Raw genomic sequence first — 21,695 nt, 5'->3', positions numbered from 1 at the left:
AGAACAGTACAGCACAGAACAGGCCCTTCGGCCCTCGATGTTGTGCCGAGCAATGATCACCCCACTTAAACCCACGTAACCCGTATACCCGTAACCCAACAATCCCCCCATTAACCTTACACTACGGGCAATTTAGCATGGCCAATCCACCTAACCCGCACATCTTTGGACTGTGGGAGGAAACCGGAGCACCCGGAGGAAACCCACGCACACACGGGGAGGACGTGCAGACTCCACACAGACAGTGACCCAGCCGGGAATCGAACGTGGGACCCTGGAGCTGTGAAGCATTGATGCTAACCACCATGCTACCGTGAGGCCCCAATGCCTGTGAGGTCAATGCCTGTGAGGTCTTTCCATTATCCCTCGATGTAGTTTTCTAGCGTATGAAGCTTTTAATTTTTAAAAAAGAGCTTTTTAAATCTTTTCTCTATTTTAAAGGTCCTATCACATTCCAGAGCTTTTCATTGTTGTAAAATTTGTCCATAACGTTGCCTCTGTGTTTCTTAAGTGGATAACTGAAGTTGACAGTGACTGACTACTTAACCATCAGCACAGTTAGAGGTAAGCATTCATTTTTGCACAACCTCAATTTAAAATGGTAAGCTTCAGCAAACATTTAACACGCTATCCTTTTGACATTTTTGGTCCAGAATTTGTGCTCGGGGTGAAGTAATGGCACCTCCGACCTCTGAAAGCTACCCACTGAGATCTAGTGATTGGTGGCATTGATTTCACCTAATATTGGTGTCTGGTGTCAATCAAGGGGACCACTTGGGCATCCGATAATATAGATGTCATCAAGCAGGATAAGCTGTGAATCACATTGTTTATTCTCTCTGCAAGCCAGGACGTAAAATCCCTACCATTTAGAGAGCAAAATAAATTTGAGGCCTACATATTAAAAGCGGGAACATTCACTCCCTTCACCACCTATGCACTGTATCAGCACTGCGTACCATCTACAGGACGCATTGCAGGAATTCAACAAGGCAGCATCTTCCAAACAAATGGTCACTGCCATCTAGAAGGACCAGGGCAGCAAATACCTGGGAACACTACCTTGGAAGTTCCCCTCCAAGTCACTCACCATCCTGACTTGGAAATATATTGCTGTTCCTTCCTTTACTGTCGCTGGGTCAAAATACTGGAATAATAACACAGTAGGTGTACCTATACCACATGGACTGCAGCGATTCAAGAAGGCAGCTCACCACCACCTTATCGAGGGTAATTATGAACGGGCAAAGAATTCTTGCCTAGCCAGTGAAGCCCAAATCCTGTAACAATGAATAGAGAAAAAAAATCAATTTTTAAAAACTGTTAAAACTTTGGAATTTCGCAGAATAGAAAGGTTTGACATTACACAAGTATCAATTAAATTTACAGGGCCTGCGAGTTCTTCACCAGTCACTATTTGGTACACTGTTTACAAACCCAGTTGTACCATGTAAGGTGTCCATGTTTGGCGCGTATAGCGGGGTGTTTCTTGGCAGCTGCAGCACTGAGAATGACCCCCGCTATTTAACAGTTCTTTGAGGTGTTTTTGGCCTCTGCAGGGAATGCCTTGCCGAGGCTGCACCTACCTCATTTCCTGCACTGAACCCCCCCTGTCGGACACGCCTCCGGATCTCCCCACTGCCCTCTGGATCTCCCCACTGCCCTAACTTGCCTCTTTGGGGAGGGGGGTGGTCATTGAGCCTGCTCCTCATCCCAGCTCTTCCGGGCAGGGCACCTGGGCCTGATTCCTGGCAGTGACCCTGCTAGTGGCACCCTGGCAGTACTTGGTTGGCACTGCCAGGGTGCATGGGTGGAAGTGCCAACGTGCTAGGCTGCAGTGCCAAGGTGCCTGGTTGCCAGCGGAAATGCCAGGGTATCACGCTGCCCAGAGCCTGACCAACCAGGCGCTCCAATGGCTTTGAAGACCCCCCCCCCCCCCCAGGTGCCATTAAGCCTGGTCCACGTTTGTGGGAACCAGTGCTAAATGGCGCCATGGCGAGGTTTTCCAGGTAGGACCGTTAGTTTCTGGGCCTCGGGAGAATCCGATGTGGGCATATTTAAATGAACCTAATGACTCATTTAAATATGTTAATCTGGATCTCGCCCAGGGAGGGTGAGGTTCAGATTGTAACATCTCGTGAGGCGTTCCGAGTGTCGTGATTAAATGACCTTGTCGCGTTACCAAGTCGGGCGCAATGAGGCCATTAAATCGCGCTCAGTATTTTAGTGCACCAAGAAGGGTCTTTTTAACAGCACCTTCCAAATCCGTGACTTTTACCACCCGGAAGGACAAGGGCTGCAGGCTCATGGGAACTCTACCATCTGTGACTTCTTATCATCCTGATTTGGAAATATATCACCGTTCCTTCGCTGTCATTGGGTCAAAAGCCTAGATGTCATTTCCAGCCCCATGGGTGTACCTACACCACATGGACTGCAGCCGTTCAAGAAGGCAGCTCAGCTTCACCCCCTCAGGGCAGTTAGGGATGGACGGAAATGCTGGCCTCACCAACATCCCATGAAAGAATAAAAACAAAAGAAAACCTGTTTTCCTATTTTCTCCTCTCGTGAAGGCTTTACCTTTTTTCTTGTTGTGATGGTGTTCTGTGGCCACTTCCTATATAAATGCCTGGGCAGAGGCTCCAGTTAAGCACTTTGGGACGGTGTGCTACCTTAAGGTGCCAAATTAAGTTGTTACTGCTGACCACAGGGGTGTGAATTAGTCTCGCCCTTATTTGGTAGTCACATATGCACTATATAGTAAAGGTTTCTGGATAGTGTATTTTGCCCAACTTCCATCTAAACATGACTAGATAAGCCATCAATTAGGGCAACACAGTAGCATAGTGGTTAGCTTCACAGCTCCAGGGTCCCAGGTTCGATTCCCGGCTTGGGTCACTGTCTGTGTGGAGTCTGCACGTTCTCCCTGTGTATGCATGGGTTTCATCTGGGTGCTCCGGTTTCCTCCCACCAGTCCTGAAAGACCTGCTGTTAGGTAATTTGGACATTCTGAATTCTCCCTCTGTGTACTTGAACAGGCGCCGGAATGTGGCGACTAGGGGCTTTTCACAGTTGCAGTGTTAATGTAAACCTACTTGTGAAAATTAAGATTATCATTATTATAATAGAGAATTTATTTGAGTCTGAAATCACATGACTGATGAAAGGTCGCAATCCATATACTGCTGAGGGAAATCAGTGTGTGCAACAGCAACGATACAACTTAACTCTGACAATCTTCCTCCACTAGGTGGAGACTTGCATCCATAATTTCAGTGAGATTTGAAATTGAATGGGCAGTTTTAACTGTGGAAATAGCAGTGTGCGAAAACCACTAAATATTTTACTGCAGTTACTGTCACAACTAAAGGTTATTAACTTCTGCGTGATTCTGTCTGTACTGGTTTCAAATGGCAAGCCGTAATAAATGTACATTGACTGAAGAGTTGCTATAATACTGTAGAACAGGTGTGCATTAAATACCATCCAAATAATACACCTGGTTCCTGGACTATGGAGTGAATGATCCATTCCAGCTCTCGACTTTCTGCAGTGAACCTCCGGCACTCCTGAGAATTCTGTAACCTTTTGGAGAGAACAGGCTCTGCTCTGTCTTACTATCCCCACCCACCCCCATCTCTCAGTTGTTAAACCCATCCCATTGTGTTAACTTTGTGTTTGCTGAATGCATAGGAGTAATTAAGGCTGTTTCATCACCACTGATTGTATAACAGTTCAGTCTTTTTGGGAATGACTAAAATTCTGTTATTAGAATACTAGTTACTTTATGGCTATCAAACATCAAAGCGACTGAAGTTTCCCATATTAGGTACGCAAAGCTCCAAACAGCCAGCATTCTTACTTTTACCTAGGTAAGAATCATCCTCTTGACCAGTAGTTACAGCAGAAGGGAACCTTTGCAATCATTGTTTCTAAGCTTCCTTTGTTTGCAAGCACCATGATTCCATCCACATCTGTTTGAATGTCCCTCTGATAAGCAACTTGTTGTACTAAACCACATTTAAAAAGACACTGGGTAAGTTAACTTCTACGGTTTGCTTCTGTCACCCAATTCTGCCACAAACTGAAGATGTCACTCTCTCGTGCTTGATTTTCCTCCTCTATACCATCCAAAATCATGCAATGTAGCAAAAGAGAAATTGTGCAGTGAGACCAACCAACTTGTCATTCCCCTTTTTTCCCCCTTCCAGATCCCTCCCCTCCCCCACCTTCCCTGTTGGTTGGGAAGGCTGCAGGATATTTCTTCCCCACCCTGTTCATGACAAAAGGGGTGGGGTGTGTGACAACCTGCCTGATTTCTCCTGTCTTAGTTCCCCCTGATATCGCTAACTTGGGTGCAGCCAGCAGAGGGGTTGGCATAGCCCTTGAGGCCATGGTAGAAAGTCAGTGATTGGACGAGCAGGTCCAGGTATGGTCACATCTGCTATTCCTCCGGTTCTAACAAATTGTGAGGACTTCAGTGAAGGCCTAATTGAAAACATTCACACCAGTCCTTGCAGTTCTTCTGCTCCCTTTAAGGTGCCTCCTCCTCCTGAAGCGCCAGTGGAAGTCCCACTTCAACTTGACTATACCTTCCTCACAATGGTGAGCACTTGAATAGGTAGATAATCTCTGACCTGGGAAACTGGATAAGATTTGGCATGCAGGTGGAAGATTAATGCTGACTCTGATGAAAAGAACATGCAGTACACGGTGGCAGCAATTCTTCAAATGGTAAGGTCCCACAAACAAGAGGTGAACGACTCACTGATCGAATTTGGTGCTAGTTGGGGAAAGAGAATAATAGCATACAAATCTTTAATATCGCTCAAGTAGGGATGTCACTTGTGTATTGGAGTTGTATCTGCCACCACCCACCCACAGTTCTAACTGTGTAAACAGGAACTTACCTGACTAGTCAGCCAAGTGTGTATACTGGCCAAGCTGCTTGGGGGAGGGGAGTTGCTGTGACATAATGGTGCAGCAAGCTGATCTGTAACTAATCTCTGGACTAAGTATGCTGCTGTGCCGCAGCATAATAAAGAGCATTCATGGGTTACAAGGATTATGACTCCATCAATTTTGTTCAAGTAAAAAATGACGATGCTTCCGAGGTTCTTGTTCCTCTTTCAGTGCCTGCCCATCTTTATCCCCAGGGCTTTCTTTCGGAGAGTGACCAGCAGTATTCTGAGCTTTGTGTGGGCGCATGGGACTCCGAGAGTGAGGAGGGTGTTCCTGGAGCGAGGGAGGGATAGAAGCGGGCTGGCGCTGCCCAACCTTCTGGGGTACTATTAGGCGGCCAATGTGTCAATGGTGCGTAAATGCGTGATGGAGGGGGGAGGGGCGGCGTGGAAAAGAATGGAGATAGCGTCATGTAGAGGTACGAGCCTGGGTGCCATGGTAACGGCGCCGTTGCCACTCTCCCCTAAGAGGTTTACCACGAGCCCGGTGGTGGCGGCGACCCTAAGAATCTGGGGACAGTGGAGGCGGCATAGGGGGGAAACAGGGGGCTCGATGGAGGCTCCACTGGGTGGCAACCATCGGTTCATCCCGGGGAACAAGGATGGGGGATTTAGGGGATGGCAAAGGGCGGGCATCAGCAAATTGAGGGACCTGTTTATTGGCGGGAGGTTTGCGGGCCTGGGGGAACTGGAAGATAAATTTGGCCTTCCCCAAGGGAACATGTTCAGATACTTGCAGGTAAAGGCGTTTGCTAGGCGACAGGTAGAGGGATTCCATTTGCTGCCCTCGCAGGGGACGATGGACAGAGTGCTTTCGGGAGTGTGGGTCGGAGAGGGGAAGGTGTCTGACATCTATAAGGTAATGCAGGAGTTGGAGGAGTTGTCAGTAGAGGAGCTGAAGGCTAAATGGGAGGAGGAACTCGGGGAGCAGATAGAGGACGGGACTTGGGCGGATGCCTTGGACAGAGTCAACTCTTCCTCCTCATGTGCGAGGCTTAGTCTCATCCAATTTAAGGTGCTGCACCGGGCCCACATGTCCGGGACTAGGATGAGTAGGTTCTTTGGGTGTGAGGATAGGTGCACCAGATGTTCGGGGAGTCCAGCGAACCACGCCCATATGTTCTGGGCATGCCCAGCACTGGAAGAATTCTGGAAGGGGGTGGCGGGGACGGTGTCGAGGGTGGTTGGATCCAGGGTCAAACCAGGGTGGGGACTCGCGATTTTTGGAGTTGCGGTAGAGCCGGGAGTGCAGGAGGCAAAAGAGGCCGGTGTCCTGGCCTTTGCGTCCCTAGTAGCCCGTCGAAGGATTCTGCTACAGTGGAAGGATGCAAGGCCCCCAAGTGTGGAGACCTGGATCAGTGACATGGCGGGATTTATAAAACAGGAACGGGTCAAATTTGCCCTGAGAGGATCAATACAAGGGTTCTATAAACGATGGCAGCCTTTTCTGGACTTCGTGGCGCAAAGATAGGTATCTTGGTCAATAGCAGCAGCAACGCGGGGGGGGGGGGGGGGGGGGGGGGGGTGTTCCTTATTGTAGTTTCTATTCTGTAACTTTATATTGTGTTAATTTGCGTTGTTGTTAAAATGCTGTGTTGTGCATGGGGGTGGGGTGAATGTTTATGATTGTTAATATTATTGTTATTTTTGGTATTTTACTATGGTGCGTTATTGTTGTGTAAATTCAACATTTTTCAATAAAAATTATTTACAAAAAAAAAATGTTGTTCATGTACCCCCAGATATGGTGCTTCCATTTAAACTTGGACCTCTGATGCATTAATCTTCCTACTGTGTCCAAAGTTGCCTTCTCAAAGAGATGGTTCAGCCCTCTGGAGCTGGTCTGAAGGAGGAGGCCTTGTAAAATGACAGTGAAAGGCATTGGGGAGGAATTCTGGTGTCTTCCTATTACCAGGAATCCTAGTGGCCAGGCACTTAAACTAATTTAATAGATACGGCCACTTCCTACACTCACCTGGAGGGACCCCCACCATGTGGGGCAACTGCCTGCCAACAGGTTCTTGGAGAGCAGATGGGGTTGCTCTTTCTGGTTGTTATATGACACTGAGGAATCCCCAACAGCAATGATTCTGCTATTGGAGGGTGGGACCAGTCTACATAGCGGCCAACTCCATTCATGTAGCTGTCAGGTTGGGGGTGGTGGATTCTCATTGGTACTGAGATCCTGCCATGGCATCTTAATTGGTCATTGCTGGTGAAATGCCACCCAGGGTCTATCTTCCCACACATGTCCGATCTTTCTTTTGCTCCCAGTGGTAGGATTTCTTACCTCTTGAAAAACTTCTGACCTATGACTCTTGCTATTTTGATGGTGGCCAAAAGCACCAGCACACAAAAGGTGAGATGGTACTTGTTCCATTTATTACATAAACAATCCCATCTGTGAAAGACCCTAAAGAAATATGCCTGTGACATCAAAGCAAATGGAACCATTCCATTGATGTCATAGCACTGCAAAAAGATGACTGATTTCACACAAGGTAAGTCATGGTAGAGATCAACTATGTCTCCATTATAATGTGACATGTATATAATGTGTGTAACAAATATGAAGCAGTTTTATCTTGAAACATGTACAATGTACAGGTTGAATACCTTCAACCACTCAGCCTATGGTATATAGGTTACAAAGCTTCTTGTTACGGTCTCCCTGGTAACATTGGTGACAACCTGTTATTTATTAAATAAGATTAATTGAAGGCTACAAAATGAATGGTTTTGTTTTTTTTTCCTTTCCGTGGATTTCAATCTGATCTGCAAAATAATCAATGACCCAGGACAATGAAATGCTGATATTAGTCTACATTACAAACAGTAATTAACACTTCAAAGTACCTCATTGGCTGTAAAACGTTCAGATGTGATGAGGTCAGGATTCTGGAAAGTTGATTGAAACATGCAAGTTGTTTTTCTTTCTGATCTCCCTCGCAGTTGTCCATTGTTTCGAAAACCGCCACCAGTTTGGTTTCCTGGATCAGCCATGGTGTGAAATTACCACTGAAATGAGCCAGCACTTAAATTTTGGACTTTATGAGCCATGATTGGTGGGCGAGACCGAACGTTGGCTGGATGGGAATTCCTCAGATAATACTAGAGGCAGAGAGTTACAAATTAGTTCTGGGTAATCGTAAAAATGGTACAGAGAGCATTGCGAAAATTAAGATTGCTAACCAAATGTGTTGCTGGTAGGTTAAATATGCTAATTTGGAGCCATCTGGGAGATGACCCACCAGCTGAGTGTATGGGATAGAGTGATGGTCCTTTGGAACAAGGAGACGTTTGGAAACTCGTTCTAAATGTGATTCCAAATGATTCCAACATCTGTAAATTAATGAAATGGAGTGATACAAAATGTTTTTATAGATTACACTCCTCCTTGCCACATGGAAGAATTGATTTGAAAGAATTGCTATAATTAAAGGGCCAGCTCATGCCTCACCGTTTTTACAGGAAGAATTTCCTTATGTCAGTTCAAAATTTTCCATTTACCAATTTGAAAGTGTGGTCTTCGTTCTACTCATGCAATTTGAATTCACTTTCAGAATTTGACTCACTCATGGAAGTGAGCCGGACTGAAGGCGATAGTGGGATGCTAACGGTTAGGGGATCATGTATGAGCAAGTGGCTGGGTGGGGGAGGGGAAGATAGCAAGAGGGCTGGGGCAGGATGCACGTGAAAAGTGTAACAGGGAGGGGATGAGCGGGAATGCCAACTATTACAAATTACCAACAAAAATGCAGCTTCCTCAGGATCACTTTTCATCACCACGGTATACACTAGCTCCCAACCAAGAGAAAATAAAAATGCAGATACAGCAGCAGAAGAGAAGGGCAAGACAAGCTGAAAAGGTAGAGAAACACAAAGGAAGGAGATTGACTGATTTGCAGGAACACAAAAGGCTGGTTTATCTGGTGTCTACGTTCTGCTGGAGTAGAATAACTCCTGGTCTGTGCTGGTGTTAGGAGTGCCCCCCCTCCCCCCTCATGGAGCACACTCTCCGTTTGCATGGTAATTTATGCATAGTGGGGAGCTCGTGGGACATGTGGCCATTTTGAGTGGGTGGCCCAATGACGAGGTCCAGCAGCTGCCCTCCCCCCACCCCCCACCCAAGGCCCCACAATGCAAATCCTGCCCACCCTCCACTGACAAGTAGGGGAACCCTCCCCACTACCACAGGAAGTATGCCCCTCCTCGCCCCCACCCCCGGTATAGCAGTGGTTTCACTTTTTTTTTCTGAACAAAAAACACAGCTACTTTTGATATGGTGAGGACCTGTCAATCATAGCTTTGCGAGAACATAGCATTGCGGTTAGTTTCAAAGCGGGATGTTGGAGACATATTCAAGCTGTCTGGAAGCTAATACTCTGTCAACTACAGCCAACTAAAAGCTATTTCTCTTTGAAAATGAATAGAGGCCTCAGACATCAAAGGATCTGAGGGGACTTAAAGCCTTGTTATGTGTTTTGGCTATCTATGAATTGACAGCTGCTGCTTTCAACACTTCTTCAGCAACAGATATAAGGGGCTGGGGAGAGCAAAAGCAGTGACTTTTTACTGTTTCTGCCTGGACGGCTCTTTAGCTTCCAGGCAGGGGTGATTGATGGGGGAATCTCTGAAATGGGGTCTCTTATGGTGGGCATGAAGTGGGCAGTATTGGCATTGTGGAGGTAGGGGGGCCTATGATTGTCTTTGGGGACACCAACGTTAAATACTTACCCCCTTGACCCATGGGGTCCACTGTGCCAGGGCTACTCGTGAAAATATATGCTCCAATCCACACCCGCATGAATCCCTGCCGAGAGGCCTGGAGCATCACTGAGGTGTGGAGATTCGGGTGCCCAGCCTGTTAATTGGATGCAAAAGGGTTCAAATGATCCATTTTCATCCTCCCGCATGTGGGGGAGGGGTGGTGTGGTGTAGCTTGCTGCCATCACCAGTTGGGATGCCGATTTTGATGCCAAAATCATGGTGGGGGCCGGTTTAATGCCAAATCGCAATTCTCCGGTGCCTCGACAGCGGCGTCAATACATTTCGGACTGCATGTACAGTAAACACCATTGGTATGTCATTAACGGGTCTGACCCGGTATTCTCTGAGGCCTCCGTGATGCTCTGCCTCCCCTGGGGTGAATTGCCGATGGCGAGGTTCACTTGTGCTTTCAAAAATGGTGAAACTGGCGCCGTGGCTGATGAAGATAGAGGGGGTATGGAAAGTGTCCAACATCACTATGCTTTGCTGACAGTCATGCACTGGCTGGGGGGGAATTCTGCCAGGGCTGGGATTGGGGGGGCAAGTAGCGGGGGTTGGCCAGGAGGTGGGCTATGAGGTCAGGGTGGACAGGCATGAAGCACCATTGCCGCGACCTGCAAGGCAGCCATCCAGCTGCACACACCGCTGACTGCCCACTGTGAACTTAGAGCCACAGGTCGTATGGGTTTCCCGCACGGGCACCCCCCCCCCCCCCCAGGTGCCCTCTGGCCCCAGCCGACCCATCAGCAGGATCGGCGCGCTCCAGTACATGTGATGAGGGTGTGTGGGGAGTGAAGTGTGTATATACGGCTGCACCTTGTCAGCCTCTGGAGTGTCAATCATGGACCCGACGAATCCTGCACCATTTTTCATTGGAATCGACTGTGTTCCACGTGGTGCCAGTGCTAGTCCCTCCACGGTCGCTGAATCGGTCCAGTTGTGGAACCAGTTTTGCTATCGTGGAAGTCCACGAATCCTGCCCTGAGGTAACATTTTGTGTCAGGAACGGAGAATCCCACCAAAGTAATAGGACAAAGAACAAAGAAAATTACAGCACAGGAACAGGCCCTTTGGCCCTCCCAGCCTGCGCCGATCCAGATCCTTTATCTAAACCTGTCTCCTATTTTCCAAGGTCTACTTCCCTCTGTTGCCGCCCGTTCATATATCTGTCTAGATGCCTCTTAAATTATGCTATCGTGCCCGCCTCTACCACCTCCGCTGGTGAAGCGACCCAGGCACCCACCACCCTCTGCATAAAATACTTTCCACGCACATCTCCCTTAAAATTTTCCCCTCTCACCTTGAAATCGTGACCCCTTGTAACTGACACCCCCACTCTTGGAAAAAGCTTGTTGCTATCCATCCTGTCCATACCTCATAATTTTGTATACCTCAATCAGGTCCCCCCTCAACCCCCGCCTTTCCAACGAAAACAATCCTAATCTACTCAACCTTTCTTCATAGCTAGCACCCTCCATACCAGGCAACATCCTGGTGAACCTCCTCTGCATCCTCTCCAAAGCATCCACATCCTTCTGGTAATGTGGCGACCAGAACTGCACGCAGTATTCCAAATGTGGCCTAACCAAAGTCCTATACAACTGTAACATGACCTGCCTACTCTTGTACTCAATACCCCGTCCGATGAAGGCAAGCATGCTGTATGCCTTCTTGATCACTCTATCAACCTGCGTTGCCACCTTCAGGGTACAATGGACCTGAACTCCCAGATCTCTCGGGACATCAATTTTCCCCAGGACCGTTCCATTGACCATATAGTCCGCTCTTGAATTTGATCTTCCAAAATGCATCACCTCACATTTGCCTGGATTGAACTCCATCTGCCATTTCTCTGCCCAACTCTCCAATCTATCTATATTTTGTTGTATTCTCTGACAGTCCTCCTCGCTATCTGCAACTCCACCAATCTTAGTATCATCTGCAAACTTGCTAATCAGACCACCTATACCTTCCTCCAGGTCATTTATGTAGATCACAAACAACAGTGGTCCGAGCATGGATCCCTGTGGAACACCACTAGTCACCCTTCTCCATTTTGAGACACTCCCTTCCACCACTACTCTCTGTCTCCTGTTGCCCAGCCAGTTCTTTGTCCATCTAGCTAGTACACCCTGAACCCCATACGACTTCACTTTTCCAAATCTAAAACTTTATTTCAAAAATAAAATTTCAAAGTACACCAGATTGAAAATAAATACTTTTGTACTTCTCAAGGCACATGAGATGTAAAATTTGAACCTAGTTAAATCTATACTATGAGCCAAGTACTATCAAATGGGATTAGGTAGGCAGGTCAGGTGTTCTTCATGTGTCGGTGCAGACTGGGGTTGAAGGACCACTTCTGTGCTGTATTATTCTGTGATTTGATACTGTGGGATTAGAGCTATGTCTTTGAGCACCTCAAGAAATGAAGGAAAGCAGAAGAGAAATGGGCAGCTTCAGTTTATATTTTTAAAATGTGCTAAGTAGAATATTAGCACAGATGTATCCATAAATTCAGTGCTTTTTAAAAAAAATTCAGATAATCTCAGCTGCCCCCACAACCCATGTAATAGTGGATTTAGCTGGGAAAAGTGAAATGGGGTGCGTATCACAGAAAACGGAACATAAGCAGTTCCAGGAAGTGTCAAAAAAACTGGGACAAGGACTCCAGATTTATTTGCTAAATCTACCATTTGATGACTAGTTCAGTTGCCAGCAAAATCCACTTTGATAACTTGCAAGAATATTTGTGGGATATACAGGAATTGCTGAGGCCAGACACATTTTTGTAATAAAATGTTAATCAATCAGGATAAGGAAATAACATTGGGAAGTATCTTGCAGAGAAAAACAAATGTACAAAGTGGTTTGACATTATTCAGAAAGCTGCCCCACAATAATCAAAAAAATTAATCGTGGAATCTAATAACTTGGTTTAGCTCACTGGGCTAAATCGCTGGCTTTTAAAGCAGACCAAGCAGGCCAGCAGCACGGTTCGATTCCCGTACCAGCCTCCCCGGACAGGTGCAGGAATATGGCGACAAGGGGCTTTTCACAGTAACTTCATTGAAGCCTACTCGTGACAATAAGCGATTTTCATTTCATTTCATTTCTTTCTGTACAGATAGGATTTCCACAAGGGAATGTTTTTTTGCAACATTTTTTGGCAAAAGAACATACCTAGAATCATTTTGAATCACAGTCGCTTTGAGCAGGGCACAAACCTATGCGGGGAAACCCCATTGGATTTCAAGTCCAACGCCTTAACCACTCGGCCATCGCAACTGTGTCCTAAACATACCTAAAATATCAGACCATCAAATGCGATTCGTAAAAGACAATCAAGCAGTCCGTTAATCCCAAATCCACTTAAAACGGACTCTTACGTAATCTGTTTTAAGGAGACCAAAACAGTTCGTCAAAATTAGTTGAGAGTGAGGATTCAAGAAGGACATCAGACAGTTAAATTCAACAAAAGTCGAATATCTGTCAGTCTTCTATTCATCATTAATTGTCTGTCTTCATTGCCAGACAAATAGTTCTTGGTTTTCTCATTTTCAAAAGACCAAAATCAAAGGACAGGGTGTACTTGTCTAATTTGGTCATAGAATTATAAATTGTGGACGTTTTCAGAAGAGAAATCTGGCTGTGATTTAGCGACCAGGTTGCGCCCGGAGCGTGTCGGGTAAATAGCGGGAGAGGGCAAAATCGGGATTCGCGCTGGACATGAACCATTTTGCGATTCACCTGGCCCGCTCCCAAGGGTGAGTCCCGGATCTCACACAAAAAATGGCGGGAATATCATTAACCCTAATTTGCAAGCATTTCAATCTCATTAACAAGATTGAAGTCAAATGCAGCGGCCGCCCGGGAATTACCCAACTCCCCAATGGGAAGTCACGTGGGTGTGGGGAAATGTCAATCTGGTGCAATGGCTACTGGAAGGAAGTGAGGAGGTGAGTAACCCTTTCCATTTTCTGGCATGAAGCTCAAGGGCACTGGAGCTGCTGCTGCAGTGCTCAGGAAGGGGGGGGGGGGGGAAGAGGGGACCACTCGGAAGGATTGGGCTTGGTCGGAGGGCTGAAGCATTCCGGGTCGGAGGCCTAACCTGGGCTGGGGGGTGAGGGGCTTTGTGTCCATGATGATTTAATGCCATCTTTACATATTGGGGAAACCCACAACAGTGGCAACCATGGTTGCTGCCTGTCTGTTCTACCAAACTCTTCCAGGTCAGAGCCCCACTTAAGCTTCTTTCCTAAAATTTAATTTCACCCCCGTTGACGGTGAGCATCCTCTAGCTTCACAACTGAAGGTTATTTCAAATGAGGAACTAGTCTTGTTAGTTGTGAGAGCACTTCACGCTCTCTCAAGTGCCTCCTCAAAAACACAGGTGCCATGTCTCAGAGAATGATTAGTGCACTGCATGTCCAACATATGTTGATGCCTGAACAGTTTTCCTGAACTCTAGGAGCATCAGCACCATAGGGCCGCTGCCAACAATCAAACCCTAAAGAGCAGGGCTTGACCACTGAGCATCCTCTCACAGCCAAAGGGTAACTGTCTGGATCAGCGGAGGACACTGAGCATAGCCTCCCTAATGTTCCTGGCAGGGGTCTGGGGTATTGGGACGCTTGTTGTGGCTAGGGGTGAGTGTGCAGGGTGAGCACAACTGGCCCACTGGCTGGCACACTGAGAGAATGTGGGACAGTCATGGTAAGGGTGAGGGAGGCTTGGGGGATTTGAGGGTTCGTGGGTAGAAGCCCGAACTGATTGTCAGTCTTTCCCTCTCCTACAATTCCTTACACATAAAATTATATTTACTGGTGTGGATCCCTGGTGTGCTGTGGCAACCAAGGCGGGCAGATGTCATAAAACACAACAACAACGGAGGCTGGAAGTGGCATCCCATGTGCAGGAGGCCGCCGCACACCCTGAAAACCTGGCCACCCATCAGGCTGAGGAGAGACCCAGAAGCGGAGGCCAGAGATGGACCAAGGTGTACAGGCATCATTGGTCATTCCACGAGCTGCCAGACACCATGTGCCACAGAAGACTGTGTCTCATCAGAGAGACAGTGAGACATCTGTGGATGAGGAGGATACCCACTCCCGGTGGCCATGAAAGTCATTGTAGCCTTAAAACGTTTACATCACCGGGTCATTCCTGGGCTCGAGCTGGGACCTGTGTGGCTTGTTCCAATATTCCGCCCACAGGTGCACCCGGGAGGTGGCAGATGCTCTGTATGCCTGGGCATACAATATCTGTCTGATAACTGTCAATAACTGTATCAATATCTGTCTGAACCAGGCCGACCAAGTTGACCGGGCCACAGGATTTGCTGCCATCGCCAAGCTGCCACAAGTCCAGGCGGCAATCGATGGGACGCATGTCACCCCACAAGTACCAAGGCATCAGGGAGTGTTTTGGAGGAGGACGAGCTGGAGGATGGAGGATAGGCGGTGACGAGGGTCCAGCATGTGAGAAGGACCAGAGAGGCCCTCATCATCTCCAGATTCTCTTAACGTGACAGAGGTTTCACTTGAGGTGTGACATGTTTTAATTGTGACAGGTCTCCATTCCCCCGAGCTACAGATAGTGACTACATCAGTGCCCACTCAGTGCTCCTCACTTGATCTTTCGTGGTTGAGTGCTACATCTAGGTGTGCCCCCAGGATGCATACGAGGTAGAAGCAGCTTGCTGCTTTCCGTGACCTGTGGCCTTTGATGCCTTTGGCAGATACTCCTAGAGGGCCTGAAGTTGGAAGGCCACGGCCGACTTGCCAGTATCACAGGCATCACCATGCCACCCTGTTCTACCCGCTCCCCTTGAGATATCTGGTGTCAGGAGAGGTTTTTTTTTAAAGAACTGGAGACCACCGTAGTCTCCTTGGAGGCAGGCCATGGTTTGGCCTCCAGTGTTTCCTCTGCCCTGACAGTGCCGTGAGGGCCTTGGGGGACACCATGGAATGCAGCGACAGCAGGAGTGAGCTTCAGAGGCCTCTGAGTAATCTGCTGCTGCCAGCCCTAAAGGCTCCCATTGTCAGCACCATGGTGTTGACACCCTCCGTGATGATCCTCAGTAACTGGGCCATGCTCTGCAGTGACTCGGCAATGTCCACCTGTGTCTGTGACGTGTCCCTCATTGACTGTGGCATGGTGTCGAGATCCTCAGCTATGGTCATCACGGACTGAGCCATGCCTTGGGCACCATCACTCAAGACGCGGACATTGCGCTCCAGATTTTCCACAGGGGTCACTACCCTAGGAATATTGACCTCGGTGCCACGCAGTGTCTATGCCATTTCTGTGCCTGAAGCTTATGGGACTCATCCAATCAGCCTTGCAGTCGCTGGGCTGTTGCGAACAACACTGCTGAATCTCATGGCTCAGTCCTATCATCTGTATCAGCTCAGAGAGAATCTTGGCCAGAGACCCGGCACCTGACTGAGACCCAACTGTGTCCTGAGGTCCAGTAGAGCTCTGACTGCTGCCTCCCTTGGATGTTCCTTCCTCTCCCTGATTTGCATCAGTAACTCTGTGGTGCTCACCAAATTGTGCCCTGAAAGCCTGTCTACTAATGTCTCCCACTGAGGTGAGTGTCTCTGTGCTGGTGGAAGGTGCGGGTGAAAGCTGTGATGCCTCAATGGTGGTCGTCTCGGAGCTCTTCTCTGAGCTGTTCTCTTGGGCGGTGGGGGTGGGTATGACTCCAGATGGCCTGGACACGTCTGATTGAGATACTGCACGACAATGGACATGTGGTCAATGAAAGAGAAGGATCATGTAAGTGAAAAAGCTGTGTTTTTTTCACTGTTTCTGCCTGGACTGCTCTTTAGATTCCAGGCAGGGATGACTGATCTGGGGGAGGTCTTTGATGTTGGGGGTATTTCTGATTGGGGGCTGTGATTGGGGGTTTCTGACTGGGGTGGAGTGCCCTCAGATGGACTTTGAGGACATCCATCTATCCCCTTAACCTATTTTGAGGTCCACCGCATCAGGGCCATACTTGCACCAATCCATGCCCACGTGAATCCCGGCCTAGAGGACCAGAGCATCATGGAAGCATGGAGAATCAGGTGTCCAGCTCATTAATCAGATGCAAAAGGGTTCAAATGACCCATTCACATCCTCCTGCCAGTGTGGGAGTGTGCAGCTCACTGCCGCTGCCAACAGGGGACTAAGACCATCTGATCTGGTGCCTATACCGTTTTTTTGCCCGGCATAATATTCTCCACTGCATCGGGAACTCTGCTACCTGCAGCGGAGTAGCCACCCTAAGTGACAGCACACCGCACTGTAACCTTGGTCACAGGGGCAAGTTTAAAGGAGTGTCTTGAGGGAGGAAGAAGTGACGAGGAGGAGAGATTTAGGGAGGAAGTTTGAGAGTTTAGGGCCTTGGCAGCTGAGGCATAACCACTCATGGTGAGCCAATTAAAATCAGTACAGGCTCATGAGGTCAGGATTGGGGAGGTCATGGGATAGTGGTATTGTCATTGGACTAGTAATCCAAAGATCCAGGGTGATGCTCTGGGAACCAGGGTTTGAATCCCACCATAGCAAATGGTGAAATTTGAATTCAATAAAAAGAAAAGTCTGGAATTAAAAATCTAATGATGCCAATGAAACCATTGTCAATTGTCATGAAAACCCAACTGGTTCACTAATAACCTTTAAGGAAGGACATCTGCCAACCTTCCCTGGTCTGGCCTAAAAGTGACTCCAGATGACACTTAAACCCCTCTTAAATGACCCAGCAAGTCACAGTTCAAGAGCCATTAGAATAGGGCAATAAATGGTGGCCAGGGATGCCCACATCCCATTAATGAATTTTTAAAAATTGGTGGCGTGCAGAGATCTTGAGGGCTATGAGGCTGGAAGTGATCACGGAAATGGTGAGGGTGCGATTTGAAAACAAGGATGAACTGTTAAGATTGAGGGCATTGCTCAACTAAAATAATTCAAAGACAGATTAGACATAGACATAGAACATACAGTGTAGAAGGAGGCCATTCAGCCCATCGAGTCTGCATCGACTAACTTAAGCCCCCACTTCCACCCTATCCCCGTAACCCCTCCTAACCTTTGATCACTAAGGGCAATTTATCATGGCCAATCCACCTAATCTGCACGTCTTTAGACTGTGGGAGGAAACTCATGTGGGAGGAAACCCATGGAGACAAGGCGCGGGGGGGGGGGGTGCGATTCACCCATCGCGGGCAGTAGCGATTCTGGAGGGGTTCATGCCGTTCCAGCCTTACATCCTGGCGCGGACTGGGGCGGTGCCAACCCGCGCATGCGCAGTGGTGAAGCGCCAACCGACGCATGCACGGTAGACTCACGGAACGCTCTGGGCCCAACGCAACATGGCACGGGGGTTCTGGGGCCCGGAAGCGCAACAAAGTAGGCCCGGGGGGGGGGGGGGGGAGAGGCCGGCCCGCCAATTGGTGAGCCCCAATCGCGGGCCAGACCCCATTGGAGGCCCCCCCCCCCCTCCCAGTGATGGAGCGCTTTACCCCGCCCCACAGGCCACCCCTTGACCCTTCGCGCAGAGTTCCTGCCAGCAGCTACCAGGTGTGAACGGCGCCGGGCGGGACTCTGCCGATTCTGCACGGGCGCTCGGCCCATCAAGGCTGGAGAAACGGAGGCCCGTCCGCAGACAGCGGCCTGTGACCGGCGCCGCACCAAACGCACCGGCGCAAATGGCGCCGATTCTCCGCTCCTCGGAGAATCGCCTGCCAGCATCGGATCGGCGCCGCGGGAAAAAATGGCGCGAACGGCGATTCTCCCATACGGCGCGGCATGGGAGAATCCCGCCCCGGGGAGAACGTGCAGACTCCACACAAGACAGCGACCCAGCGGGGAATCAAACCTGGGACCCTGGCGGTGTGAAGCCACAGTGCTAGCCACTTGTGCTACCGTGCTGCCCAATATCATTACATTTTGTAATATAAATATGAATAAGATAGAATAATTTGCATTCACTTGCCTAGCATTGGGTCACCAAAAATCAACAATAACATTCAAAATGTTTGTCATCCCAAAGCTTGTCACGCTCACAACCACTGAAATAGCATTAAATAAAATCTTATCGAGCATTCATTTGCAAGACTGATAAGCTTTTGCCTATCCTACCTGTGCAATACAGGAAATGTTAAGGATCAGGATAATAAGGCCCATGGATTAGGCCAACGAAACAATAAGGTATTGAGGGTTTCCCCACCCTGCTGTTTCACTGCAGGTTAATGTTCAATCCACAGGCAGGGAGGAGCCTTAACCCCAAAGAATTCTGGGATAAGTGCCATGGGTTCCTGAATATAAGCTTCACAGGAAATGTTTTGTGGTGAGGCTCTGAGAGAGGTTAAACTCCTCCACCTTATGCTTTAATGCAGAATGGTAAGTTTTTTTTTCAGTATATTGTATTCCTCGGCAACATCTTAAAGAAATAAGTACAGAGTTGCATTGTCAAGTGCAGTTTCCAATACCTTTACCTGGTTGTGCAGGTGAAAAAGCAAGGACACACCTGATGGCCTACATTGAAAGAAAGAGTTCACTGTTCATTAGATCAAGACATTGTTGCTGTGATTATGAGTACCTGATGTGTTTTAAAGAAAAGGGTTAGGAATTACACTACAGGTACTTATACAAGCGAAATAAAGGTTAAAAGTGTTAAAATCGATTGTTTTGTCGTACCTCAATACAGCATTAGCTACTTTGTATCTAACTAATCAAGTTTGATGGCTTGCTGAGATTCGGGGGTTTTCTGACTTCGTTTAAATCAGGCCCTGATTTTTTTGAAAAATGTAATGTGCAAATGTACCACTCTGGACAAAATGTATGGCTGATTTTAGTGCAGCTCTTTTAAAAAAAAACGCACAGCAAATGCTGGAAAATCTGACACAGAAAATAGCAGGTCTGATGGCATCGGAGACTAGGGGCGCAATTTAACGGAAAGGTTTCTGAGGGAGTGATTTAATGGACACACCTCGCTTAAGCCGAGAGTGCGACAAGGCCGTTAGATTGCGGGAGAGGCCGAAAATGAGAACTGCGTCGCTCAGTTTGCAATCTAACCGGTCCGCTCCCATTGGTGGAATCAGGGCCCGTCATAATGTGGTGAGAATCCAATAATCAACAATTAATGGGAGCGACCCCCTATCGAATGGTCTCATGTGATCAAACCGACTCCCCAGCAAATGGTCACACGGGTGCAGATTACTACTCCTTTTTAAAAGCATGAGGCTTATGGAAAGACTGCTGTGGGGATCTGAGGAGATGAGTAACCAACTTCGCTCCCGGGCATTGAGCCCGGTAGCACTGGGGATACTGCCCCGGAGCTTGAGGGGGGAGGGGGGGCTGTTCTCGGTCGGGAGCAGCCCCCAGCCCTCCTGCCTCACCAACCGCACAACTTCCATTGACCACGGAGACTTCTGCTGAATGCTATAGCTAATAGGGAGTTAGCAATCATAGTTAAGTGTGTCATGTAGCATGTGGGAGTTATGGCCTAGCATCCCAATCAGATTGTGATAACCGAATACCGTGCCTGAACACTGCAGGAAGCAACATCACGGACACAGCAACCAACCTCTGAACACAGCAACCAACCTCTGAACACCCAAGGGCAGGGCCCCTGAACCGGGGATATTTTGGTGACCAGAGAGTGAGTGCGTACACTGGCAAGGGGGGGGGGGGGTGGTAATGGACACACCGGGGGGGGACCAGCACCAGGTCCAGGTAACGTTATGTGCAGTTGTGGGGTCCGGTGAGCTCCGGTGGCGCGAGTGTATGGTTGGGGAGTGGGGGGTGATCTTTACATAGAATTTACAGTGCAGAAGGAGGCCATTCGGCACATCGAGTCTGCACCAGCTCTTGGAAAGAGCACCCTACCCCCTACCCAAGGTCAACACCTCCACCCTATCCCCATAACTCAGTAACCCCACCCAACACTAAGGGCAATTTATCATGGCCAATCCACCTAACCCGCACATCTTTGGACTGTGGGAGGAAACCGGAGCACCCGGAGGAAACCCACGCACACACGGGGAGGATGTTCAGACTCCGCACAGACAGTGACCCAAGCTGGAATCTAACCTGGGACCCTGGAGCTGTGAAGCGATTGTGCTATCTACAATGCTACCGTGCTGCCCATGCTACCGTGATGGGGCGGGATGGGAGGGAGGAAGGCGGGGGGGGTGGGGGGCGCATATGGTTGGGGGTTGGGGAAGTGGGAGGGGGGTGGGGAAGTGGGTGGGGGGGGTGGGAGGGAGGGGGCAAATAATTTAGGAGGCCTGGAGAGTGAGGGGGGCAAATTTTGGGGGGGCTCCCGTGTCATAGTGGGGGGGTGCGATGAGGTGCTGACTGCGATCGTACGGTTTCGTTGTGCCCGACTCAGTGATGCCGGTAAATCTCGCGAGAGGCCCCTTGTGAGGTATACAACACTCGGGATGACGCGCGAGATGCTCCAATCTGGATCTCCCCTCAATGCACAGATGGAGTTGGCAAACCTCAGAATATCCACCTGCTCTTCCTCAAAGTAGTGTCCTGGAATTTTCTAGATCCATGCAAGAGAGCTGATAGGGCCTTAATTTAATGCCTAACTGCACTCCAATTGCAAAATTATTTTTTCAGAGTCATTTCTTTTATTCATCAAATTTCGTTAATCATATTGCTCTTTGTAAAAACACAATTTCAAATGATTGAAACGTGTGTGACCTTGTAGGGGGTTTCCAACGGTGATGCGTGAGCGGCAAAGTTGTAATTCTTGCTGATTTCATGATTGCAGGACTGGTTAGGTTTAGGGGGTTTTGGTCGAGATTTGCACAATTGTCCAATCAGTATCGGAGCCCTGAATCACCAACCACAACTTTAGGATTTCCTCGCTAACCTGTGCGTGCCTGACATCCTGAAGCTGCAGTCTGCTCGAAAGGGGTATTGGCGGCATGTTTTATGCCAATCCCCTAACCCCAGGGA

The 21,695-nt window shown here is 48.5% G+C and overlaps 1 protein-coding gene and 1 long non-coding RNA gene across 3 annotated transcripts in view; one reads left to right on the top strand and one right to left on the bottom strand.

Annotated features, from left to right (window-relative positions):
- Nucleotides 1–1,192: 1,192 nt before the first annotated feature.
- LOC119975412 lies at nt 1,193–18,970 on the bottom strand. The gene is made up of 3 exons (XR_005462759.1): nt 18,864–18,970; nt 7,818–8,072; nt 1,193–1,280 (listed from the first exon to the last, which is right to left on the bottom strand). It is a non-coding gene; the product is annotated as an uncharacterized LOC119975412 (long non-coding RNA).
- Nucleotides 18,971–18,999: 29 nt separating this feature from the next.
- The window catches only part of ap1s3a (adaptor related protein complex 1 subunit sigma 3a), a 39,983-nt gene continuing 37,287 nt past the window's right edge, over nt 19,000–21,695 (top strand). Inside the window, exon 1 of one of the 2 annotated variants that reach the window (XM_038815026.1) lies at nt 19,000–19,124. In XM_038815026.1, the coding sequence (XP_038670954.1) occupies nt 19,122–19,124 (3 nt within the window). In that variant the 5' untranslated portion in view covers nt 19,000–19,121. The remainder of the gene's footprint in view (nt 19,125–21,695) is intronic. The other variant, XM_038815027.1, reaches the window with a different exon arrangement.

Source organism: Scyliorhinus canicula, chromosome 13 (genome assembly GCF_902713615.1).
Source record: "Scyliorhinus canicula chromosome 13, sScyCan1.1, whole genome shotgun sequence".
Taxonomy (NCBI): domain Eukaryota; kingdom Metazoa; phylum Chordata; class Chondrichthyes; order Carcharhiniformes; family Scyliorhinidae; genus Scyliorhinus; species Scyliorhinus canicula.
The sequence above is the reverse complement of the archived record's forward strand: the minus strand, read 5'-3'. Positions and strand labels throughout refer to the sequence as shown.